At 30.3% G+C, this 11,876-nt stretch overlaps 2 protein-coding genes across 2 annotated transcripts in view; both read left to right on the top strand.

The window, feature by feature from the left end:
* LOC106462317 (serine/arginine repetitive matrix protein 1-like) overlaps positions 1–7,433 on the top strand; it is a 31,040-nt gene extending 23,607 nt beyond the window's left edge. Inside the window, 3 exon segments of the mRNA XM_013922222.2 lie at positions 3,748–3,875; positions 4,322–4,483; positions 6,935–7,433. Coding sequence (XP_013777676.1) covers positions 3,748–3,875; positions 4,322–4,483; positions 6,935–7,367 — 723 coding nt within the window. The 3' untranslated portion in view covers positions 7,368–7,433.
* The window catches only part of LOC106462314 (serine/arginine repetitive matrix protein 1-like), a 20,715-nt gene continuing 16,254 nt past the window's right edge, over positions 7,416–11,876 (top strand). Inside the window, exons 1-2 of the mRNA XM_022389531.1 lie at positions 7,416–7,433; positions 10,881–11,019. The gene's annotated coding sequence lies outside the window, so the exon portion shown is untranslated. The remainder of the gene's footprint in view (positions 7,434–10,880; positions 11,020–11,876) is intronic.

Genomic DNA, 11,876 nt, shown 5'->3' on the forward strand with positions numbered 1-11,876 from the left:
TCAAACTTTGCCTTGGTTCTCAAGGTTTATGGTATTGAGTGCATGAAAATTATATACATTTCATTGCACTGTATGTTGGTGATAATATCTACAGTTAGTGATATGGTAGAGAAAATAAAATATAAAAATTTACCTTAAAACTTCTGATATTGATTTAGGAGATTCTACAGGTTATGCAAATAACTTAAAATGAAAATTACCTTCAACTATTCAGAGTTGAGTGCAAATAACTTTTTATTAGAAAGATTTAATTTAAATAATGTCATTCTTTCTATACAAGGTATGCATAATCTCCAAGAAAATCTTATTAGATCTTATGAGGAAATGTTAATAAAGCATAGAGTTACTGTATGTGTTGTTGCACATGTAACCTTTCCAAGATGAGCTCCTGCAAATTGCAGGAGCCTGTTGTAAAAGGGTTAATGTCTAGAGCTTCTTAAGTGAATATCAAAAGTTTTTGAAGTTAAACTTTATTTTTTATCTATTTTTCTCTATCTTAATACTAACTATAACTTAATCATCAATGCACAGTGAAATGAAAATTTGAAAATTATGAAATAAAATAAATAATATCATTTTTTTCCTTCTTGGAATGCATCATTTTCTGCCACATACTTGTGATATTCACAGTTTCAGTGTTAACCTTTTCACATCTATTTTCTTTCAATTTGATAGTTTTATTATCTGGCTTGTACCATATAAGTAGTTTATTCAGCTGTGGAATGCAATACATCAAAGTGGAAATGCATTGCATTAGCAGATTCTTGTACAGCAGTGTACTTTGAGGTGTGAAATCATGCACTGGAACTCATAGCTAAAAAGGCTTAGTTTTTCTCTTATAAGTTTGTTGTCCAAACAAATATTCATATAAATTTCAGATTTTTGTTTTAGAATACACAAAATAAATCTGTCACTAGAATATTATGTTCCAAAATTACTCTTATTTAACTCTTTCAACACGGGCTCTGTCCCTGGGACCGACCTCATAATCATTTTGTGCTTGTTATAGTTTTAATGCTCTAACTTTTAAATTAGTAAGCATATGTTATGAAATTTGGCAGATTATCAGTAAACATTACAATGCTTTCATACTCAAAATATCAAATTTTTTTTATTAAGTCTTAAGGTTTGTTAAGCAATGTTTTTCTCATGCCTTTTTTTTTTTTAACATTTCTCTTGCAAAATCTTTATAATGTTCAGATAGTTATCAAACATTTCTTAAGAAAAAAACATTATATTTTATATGTTATTTTCACTTGTATCTCTGTATGGGTTCAGTAGATTTGACTGATCTTGTAACCACCAAAAAAAAGAGGAAATAAATATATATTATGCCTCTTTCATTTAAGAATGACAACAAATTATAACAGGAAAACACAAATGTTTAGACTAAATAGCTTAAATCTCATAACATTATACATTTATATATATATATATTTATTATTTTTATTATATTGACCTTTCAGGCATGCCTGGCTAACATTACAGAAGTCACAATGACGAGGCACACGTGCTCTCATGTTACCGTATCCAATAATATAAAACTGACCTTTAGCCTTCACAAAGTGACCTATCTTGGCTATGTTTTAGTAGACTAGTATTTTTTAAAATACAGTCACATTTCAATTAATATACATATGTTTATATAGATTATTGCTATTTCGAAATAAGTTCTTAAACTTATTTTTCTTAAAACAGAACAGTAAAGAAAGAAGTAAAGGAAACAATTATCTCTTCTAGTTACAACCTTTGTACTCAGTTGCTGCTTGATATAGGTTTCTAAGCCTTAAAATGTTTTTAGGTTATTTTGAATAACCAAAAAATCATAAATTACTATATCGATACCATAAAATCCCACTATAATTTATCAAGCTTAGTAACCAAGCTGTATTTGGGTCTAAAAAAATATGAAATTTCAAGCAGACTAAAGACACAATTTATCTCCTCGAAATCTTAGTTCGAAAGAACAAGATGGCATCATAACATTTTAAAATGGCTGAGAAAGCCACTAGGGGGACATTTTGAGCTTTCGATTGGTTATTCACATGTCATATATTGAAGTAAGTGTATATAAGGGACTGTTTCCAAAATTGGAAAGAAGTGAGTAGGGGCCACCGTGTTTGATTCAGTACATGAGTGATATCTTGGCAAATAGAAAAGATATTAGGTTTTTATTTTATATTCTAGCTTGTCAATATTGGTAATTTGAGTTCCTAATTCATATGAAACTATAGACTTAGTATTTTGACATCGCAAACATCTAATTTGAACCAGTGTTGCATTCAAAATACCAAGTGACACACAAAAATCGATGTTCAACTGCTTTTAAGAAATTAAATAATGTGTAATAGTAACATTTGAATTATAATCTACAGTTTGATACCAAACTTATTGACATAAATTCATGAAATAGTAGGTTAATAAAATTTTGAAAGCAAGTCAACAAACGTGATGACATGGCCTTTGACCCGTGACCCGTCTGGAAAGGGTTAACTGGCTAAGTTATAAATAGGATAAAAAAAAAGTCACGATACTGTTATGAGCAACAACTTCCTTTTGACAAATACCTGTTGCTTCCAAACTTAAATGGATGGTTGCAAGCTTAAAATGAAAAAAACAACTTTCTGTTGGTTATAAATGTGTATCCAAGAAGAACACATTTTATGTAAACTACCTTGAAAGTTATGGATGGATTGGCAGGATTCTATCATGGGTTGGAGAAATTAGAATTGAGAATGCCTTTAAAGAAATTAAAACATAGGTAATATAAAACTTTGGGTTGTAAAATACATTATGATGCCAAATTTATTTATATATATATATATTAGTAATAAGGTTGTTTAAATGAAAGTTGAATATAACTGTTAAATGTTGTGACATGCACCAGGTGACCAACCAGCTGACATAGGGTGAAAGGACAATTCAAACTGTGACTATTCTGGACATTTTAAATTTTTAGATGCTATAGAAACTAGTATTTGCCTTATAATTTAAGCATAACTGAAACAACAATAGTTTATCTTGTTTTTTTTCAGAAAGTATAAAAGAAAGTTATGATGTATTGAAAACAAGAACAAATCTCTCATGAAATTACCCATTTTGGCATGTAATGTGTAAGCATATAATGCTATAATTTGTTACATGTAAACAGAAATCCATGATTTGTATAGCAAAGTGCATATTTACTCAATTCCTAAAAATTTTACTGCTCTCATTAAAAAGGTCATATTACAACAACCACTGAATACCTTTACAATGATAATGCTATTTTCTTGAATGAATGTTGATATAATATTAGTAAATTACTCTTGTATGAACAGTATAATTCAACACAGCTCAGTGTAAGTACCATACTTTTATTCCAGAGTCAAATTTCAGACTGTCTTTAACATCTTAATATTCTGATTTTACTTTATTTTTCTTTTAATTGGGAGTTATGTATCCACTTAGCTCTTTGTATATTTAGAGCCACATCTGTGTAAAAGTAGTATTTTAGATCTGTCTTTAGTCTGCCACTAGGTAGTATCCAGGAAGCATCTCATTCAATGTAATGTTTAATAAAAACTTGCCAAATTTCATGAGGATATGCTTAATCCATTAAGTTAAGGTATTTGTTTCTTGGTTACGTGATGGTTGCAAGGTTGTTCAAAAACGTCATTTAGAGAGGGTTAATAAACAAATGAAACAGTGAATCATAAGAGTGTAAAATTCTTGAAATTTGTTTTGTGATTTTGCCTAATTCTAAAGGAGGAGCAGGAAAGGATTCAAGCCAATATAAAAAAGATAGATGAAAAAGAAAAGAGCAGAAAGAATGCTGGAGATATAAATGGACAAACTAAAGTTAAAAAAGAAAGAAGTTCTGACAGATCAGATAGGTAAGGCAGATTGATTACATTTTTATTATATCTACAAGGAACTTAAGTTTCTTAAATGGAATGCTGCAACTATACTTGACACATAGCAGTGTTCAAAGCTTCAGAATTGTTTTCATTTTATTAGTAGATGATTCCTCACTCATATATATTAAGTTTTACAAAGTGCTCTCTCATCAGTTTAAATACCTTGTACCTTTATTTTAATGTATACTGAAAGATATTTCACTCTAAGTTAGTTTTTTTCTGTATACCATAGTTAATACTTTACTTTGGATTGTGTTATAATGATATCATCAATTTTATACCAATATGGAAGAAATTATATAATTTATGCATTATAAGTGTTATCCAAAGCAAACCAAATAAATACTGATTGAAGAGTTTTTGTCTAAATTGTATTTTATTTAAAGTCCTTTTAATTTTTCATATTTAAATCTGCATTGCAGGGATAGCCCTAAACCATCATCAAAAGATAAGGAGTCAAAACCTGAGAAAAAACGACGTTCGTCTTCTGCCGACAGCCATGATGATAAAGATACAAAGCCAAAAAATGCCACACGAGGCCGATCTCGTTCATCATCTCCACAAGCGAGGAGACGAAGAGAAAGGTTATTATTTGCTTAAAATTAATTTTTGATATGAACTCTGTGTTTTAACTTTTTCCAGTCCATTAATATTGTAAAAGCCACTCTTATAGTTAATATTCATAAAAATTAGTAACTTGTAGTCAAAATTACATTTGTAGCACGGAATGTAAAACTAAAGAATGATAACCATTAAATATTTTTATTGTAAATTAGATTTGTTTGGGTAAGTTTACAGTTTGTAAGGAAATGAAAACCACTACATGATATCATTGTATGCTTTGTATTTTCATAATATTACCATAACTGCTGACTTAAGCCAGGTTTTGGCATATGCTTATTGGCCTCCCAGTGAACTTATAAAGCCTATAAAATGAAAATTTTTCAACCAACCCGAACCACATGTGTATTTACTTTTGTGTTTTAATAAAAACAAAGTTAGAAACAGGACTTTGTATAAAAGAAGCTTGTATATTGTTAAAACTAATGTAAGTGGAACATTTATTTTATAATATTGATAGAAGTTACCTCAGTATTTACTGTCTTTAGAAAGTATGTACATTTGTTTCGAAAAAAGAATGCCCACCCCTTTCCCTTCTTCTGCTAATATCTAAGTTCTTGCCAAAGTCCAGGGTAAGACTATGGTGTGAAATTAAGTTACATGGGGCTTTTTAAAACTGTAGAGCAATTGCCAGATAAATTATTTCAACAAAATAATCAAATAAGCAGGAATGCCAATAAAATTAATTTACCTTTACATGGTAAAGAAAAGATACAAAGCTATGATATAGTTAGTTCTTTTTAAAGAAATACAAACAATAAAAGAGTCTAATATAATAACAACAGCTTCGACATTGACAAGTCATATATTAAAAGAAAAAAACTGTATGCCAAACAGATTGTATGGAAGAAAATGAACCTAGTTTACAGATGAAACATTTATGGTTTTCTGAGCTTTAGAGGTTTGGAATTTATATACAACCACTTGAACTTTGTGTGCCCCCCCCCCCCCCAAAAAACCAATAAACAAATCTTCAAATTCATTTATTGCAGACTATTTGAACTAGAAAAAAGTTTTATCTTTGCAGATTTGAAGCTTAAATGTTTTTACTCCTGAAATTTTGAGGTAAAAATGAATCGAAATCAACTGAATAATTTCAAAGCTGATTTCTGTTTAACAAGCTGAGGTACCTGTCTTTTGTTCGGGTTACGAACTTAAAAAGATGTTGGGGTGGATGCTATGATAAATAACACAAAAATCCTAACTTTCACACAAATTATTTACAATATATTATTACAGTATTCATTATTGCCTCTCAAATGTATTGTATAAGCTATAAGAACTCACTGTGTATATGCTTAAAACATGGTATACACTGTGCAATGGTCAGGGTGACTTTGTAGGAAGAGGTAGCAACTAAAGTAGTAACTGTAGGCATGATTTCTGTTATCCACTTTCAACACTCACATTATGCTATTGATTTACATTACCCACGAGCTGCTCACATGCATGCTTCATGAACCATTTTAATTATATTATTATTACTTATTTTACCTAATCTAGTCTTAAATAACTTAAAAATATCCCTATTTTTACATACGAGTTACTTTTATAATAATAAATAAAGAATATACATGAAAAAAGAAAGTACTTTTTCTTGCTGTAGATTGTTGATGACACTTAACCTTACCTTTTTTATACTAATGGTAGTAATGCACTAAAGTTTTATTTAATTAAATAATGCGCCTAAGAACATAGACTAATAACATGCAAAAAGTAGACATATTCACTTCTAAAAAAAGTAAACAATTTCTCATAACTCTCAATTTTTCTGGTTTTCTAACTGTATGACAAGAGCTGTTACAAATTCATGAAAGCTAGTAATTAACTTTTTCACGGGAATGTATCTTGTACTGTTAGTGAAATTAACGATATTCTGTTCAGAACACAATGATATACAGTATGTCATTTGATAGATGAAAACCTTGGCTTTCTATTGGTTATAGGTAATATATGATTAAGCATAAGAGAGAATTATTAACAAATCCTGAAAGAGAGGATGTGGCAGGAGGGGTGTGATTTTCTATTTTATAGCTCTGTAACCAAACAAAATTGAAGGCTTAAAAGATTATGGTTTGTCTGAGCAATGACAATTTTATAGTGAGCAATTTACATTTAATTTCATACTTTTTGGAGGGGTAGTGGACAAAATAGAGAAAAGAAGATGCCTAGAGAAAATGTCATACTAGGGGAAATTCAGGATTTTTTAAAATATTGCCTTGTAGAACTTGTATACTATTAAAATATGGATTATTAGCTAAGATTTTATGCTATACTAATTGGTATAACGTAAACAAAATGTAATTTAATAAAATGTTGAATGTAAGACACTAAAACCATGTGTCATCTGCAGTAAAGTTTACCAGTGGCGATAGTGTGTAAATGTGTAAATTATTTTGGTTCTCTCTTCATAGGTCACATAGTCATTCCTCACGGCATCGATCAAAATCACCTAAACATAGATCACGAACCCCAAGAAAGAGAACATCCCCAAGTCCAAGAAAAAGAACATCCCCAAGTCCAAGAAAGAGAACATCCCCAAGTCCAAGAAAGAGAACATCCCCAAGTCCAAGAAGAGAACATCCCCAAGTCCAAGAAGAAGAACATCCCCAAGTCCAAGAAGAAGAACATCCCCAAGTCCAAGAAGAGAACATCCCCAAGTCCAAGAAGAGAACATCCCCAAGTCCAAGAAGGAGAACATCCCCAAGTCTAAGAAGACGATCACCACCAAGCCCTAGAAGAAGAACACCACCACCACCAAGTCCAAGAAGAAGATCACCAACCAAGTCCAAGAAGAAGATCACCAAGTCCGAGGAAGAGGTCACCACCAAGGAGATCTCCAATTAGACGCAGAAGCCCTCCTCGGAGGCCTACACCACCCCCACTCACCCGTAAGGAGTCTCCTCCTGCTAGGTAATAAATTTAGTTTTTAAATTACCTTTGTGTTTCTTTACATGTTTTTTACCTATACTTAGCAAAATAACTTTAAATGATATTGATGCCTAAAATATTTTTAATGTACATTAGTATTTGTAATGGTAAACAGCGTACCATATATCAAGTATAATCAATATATAAATGAGAGAAAGAGAAACTGAGCTGCAAGTCTGAAGCACATCTGTAGGAGTAGTTGAAACAGATTTGTACAATAACTTGCAGGAAGTGTAAGGGTTAAAAATCTGATCTGTAGCTTAAAAGCTAATATTTAAATTTGCCTTTTGATACTTGTTTAAGAGAAGTATCTTTATGTTCCTATGTCTTCCTTAGGTAAAAATGAAAACAGACTAAAAAGTTTCATAGTTTTTAATATCATTCTGACTATATGGATATTTTTAAATTTTTTTGTTGTAGTTTCATCATTATAACAATTACATGTTTTTCATTTTTTAATTGTTGATATTCTGTTTACTTCATCCATTTTGTAGGTTTTATATTTGTGATTTTCATTTGTTTCTGTTTGAGTTTTATGTAATTGTATAGACTAACATGACACATACACGTAACATCATACTAATGTTTACTTAGTAATTTGCTTTGTAGTCTGTTTTGATACAAAATTAAATGACTAATATGTAGTTTGGATTATATAATGCATTGAGTTGTTTCTGTGAAAAGATCCACAGTTAACTCTCAGTAATTTTGAAAAATATTCCCAATTGACTCACAATTAAAAAAAACAGTGCTAGGAAAAAAAAAATTTACAAATGTGTCCAAATTAAAAACCTGTCATTCATATACCAAATACTGATTGTGTGACTGAAATTTTAAACAAAATAAAGGGACATTTGTAAAAAGATAAATAAGTAATATATGCTTGTAGTGACCAAAAATATTAATCAAAGAGTCTGGGCATACCCCAGTGTTAACATGCCAAACTGTGTACCTGAGGGTCCATGATCAGTGTTCGGTGGCCACAAAATCATGCTCCAGATTTTGGACCATTTGTGCATTATATGAGTAATGGTCAAATCTCACTATTCAGTTGTAGCAGCCCAAAAGTTTTTGATGGGTGTTGTTGACTAGCTGCTTTCCTTTCAGTCTATCATTTATAACTAGAGACAGGTAATGCAGATGTCTGAAACAAATGAGCAATAAATATGAACGTGGAATTTTGAGCATATGACATTTTTCTGCTTATGAAGTCAGGATTTCTAGTAGTGATGATTTTGCAAATGCAAAATATTAAAAATAAATTGAGACAAAAGAATAAAAGAAAAATTTTGATACAAATTTGAAATAAAATTATAACAATTTTTTTAACCCATTCTTTACTGCCTCGGTGGATCACAACAACCACATGACCCCAAAGTAGCCATTGGAGTTTCCATACTATAGCTCTTAACATGTTTTGTGCATCTTCACAAAGTTTTTCAAGCTTTCAGAATACATTACAAGTATTTTGTAGACAAAATAATCAGAATTTCTAATTAAGTATTATTACTAAAAACTTTTCCATGAATTTATGGAGTCAATGTTGACTGTTCCCAGTGCAAGGTGATTTTTGTGTTAAGATTAAAAATACTTCATCTGAAAATTTTCAAATTTTATTTGGATAATCTCTAAAACCTTCTAAATAGGTATTAAACTTTTTTTTGGCAGAAAAACTAGTTATTTCCTCTACCCTAACTATATATGCCGTTTGTCAATTTGACAAACCTCACAACCAACTTTAAAGGTTGAAAAATGTGAAATAAAGTGAGTTTCTAACATTTTCACATCTATTTCCTATGTTTATTTTACTGTTAGCAGCTGAAGTAGAAACCTGCTGATCATAAAGCAATGAATCACTGATCCTGCTATTAGATTGTTCATGTGACACTGTAAATAGCAAATAAACTTGTGTGGAGCATTTACCAGAACTTTCCCACAGAGTTTATTGTAATCCCAGCTCTGAGAACATTGTGGGAGAGGATTTATCAGCTTATTTATAGTATGGTGGTTACAACAAGAGTTATCTAAAGTAATAAAAAGTCTGAGAAAACATAATATGGCTCTATACAAATTTTGAGCTGATACAATAAACTTGGTAGGTATTTGGATATTAGTTACCCTCCTGGGATGGTCAAAATTTAGGAGTATAGGTGTACAAGATGCATTGGTGCTATGAACATGTATACATATATACATTATTACTAGTTACTCATAAATGCTAAGTTTTAGTTATTTTTCTTAAAACATAAACAACAGATTAAAAATATATAAGAAAACTGATTTCTAGTACTTGCAATGGTACGAAATTAATATGTACGTGCACATTATACTTGCTGAGCTTTGTTTTTAATGGAAGGGGAAGACAAATTAATTTTGTACATTTCAAAGATGCATTTTAGAAAAAAAATTATCTATATGTGAGTTAAAAAAAATCTCATTATGTTCAGTGCAGTGACTTAATCAACAGACTTCAACATTTCCAGTCAAATTACAAGTTTCCCCTTCAAGTCAATTACAAACTACTGTCTGATATACATAGCATGGAATGTGCTCTTTCTGTTGGTTATAAACGTGTACTTAAATGAAGTGGGTGTGAGTAAACAAGAGGTTTTGAAAGATTGAAGTAGTAGGTGGATCTACTCTTGGAGATTTGCAAAATATATCAATATCTTGGCAAATCATAAAGTTGGGAGGTTCTCATTCTATATTCTAGCTTGCAGGTATCAGAATTTGTTAACCACAATAAATGTTGTATGGTAGGCGTAATAAAATATAATCTGAACATTGAGACAAGAAGACACACTACATCCACACAGAAAAGTATATTTGTCTTTTTTTAATATTTTCTTTTTCGAATTAAGAAATTAAAACATGTACTAAAATTTGAATTATAAACTACATTGTGATGCCAATTTTATTAACATACAATTATTATAAAATTGTTTAATTAAATTTTGAAAATAACTAAAATGGCATGACATGTTCCCATTTGACCTGTCCATAGAGAGATGGTTAAAGCCAAAACTAGATAGTATTTAAAAAATTTATCCAGAGTTTCATGCAATTTGGTTTAGTATTGTCACAGTGAGAAAGTATCGGTGACACCTTCCTAGTCACAAAATGGTTGATGCAATCCTAAAAGTCCTGTAATTTTCTTCTATAAATCCTGGGATTGCAACCCCTAGTTTTGGTTTTACTTTGTCAGTATTATTAATTAATTGACTTGTCAGCTTTAGATATAATAATCAGTTAAGTATTTTGGTCTCATTTTGATGATATCTTAAATTGGTGGATCTGTCTTCAGGTGTGTTGTATTTCAGTAAATTATAATGCATTTTGAATTTGATTTTTATTTCGTACAATATCTACAAGTTATTATTTTACGGTTATTTATTACAGAATTTTCTCAAGAACATATTTCTTTTACAGAAAAAAGCCATCACACTCATCTTCATCATCCTCATCTTCTTCAAGATCTTCTTCTCATTCTTCTCAGTCTCCTGTTAAAGATGACCCAAGAAAGAAAAGGATCAATTCAGTAGAAAATGAGAAAAGTAGCAAGGACAAAGTAAGAAAAGTTCTGAAAATTTTTTGCTTTTGATATAAATTTTAGTCTTCATGCCTTTCCTTTACACAGTTATTTTATGTGTAGTGCAGAATTTTATTAATTACTCGTTAGTTACAATTCTCTCTAGAATGGGTATAAAATTTTACTTTTTCAAGTCATAAAAAGAAAATTTTGTCTGTCTTTGGTAAAGCATTTGTATATATTATTTGATTTTTCAAATACAAATGATATATCATGGACATAACTACAGTTTTTGTATCAAGCATTTATCACTGTCAGCACTGTTAAAAGGCATCTGTTTATTTACTTCTATTTTAAACTACATTTTAGTGAAGAAGAATGTCATACACAACTACCAACAAGTACTCTAAATTCATTAAACTTTTTTTGTTTGTTTATGCTTCTGGTGTAAAACTGAACTTACTTGTAACAATCTCTTCCACCAATATTATTTGAATCAAGTTTTATTTTCACAAGTTATTACCCAAGCTAATTGATTTAGTGATGTCAGCCATAGAATCTGGTGAAGGTATGTTAGGACTTACCTTCATCTGAGAGGATTGAATTCGGGGATGAATTGAAAGAACTCAGAAAAAGTATGTTAAAATTGTACAGTGTTGTAATTTTAAAAATAAATTACAAAATTGACTCAAGACATGAGCAGATTATGCACTTGTTTTACTGAAAATGCTATAAGCAGCATATTTAAATAACAAAAATGCTCATTTTCATTGTAAACAGTCATTAACTGTTTTGTGATGACCATCCATTTAAACACTTTTCTCTGAAAGTCACTGAATTACATTCAAAATTTAATTAACTCTTCCAACATGGGGTCAGTCAATTTGATCTAGTTA

Source organism: Limulus polyphemus, unplaced genomic scaffold, assembly GCF_000517525.1.
Source record: "Limulus polyphemus unplaced genomic scaffold, Limulus_polyphemus-2.1.2 Scaffold1140, whole genome shotgun sequence".
In the NCBI taxonomy this organism is placed as follows: Eukaryota; Metazoa; Arthropoda; class Merostomata; order Xiphosura; family Limulidae; genus Limulus; species Limulus polyphemus.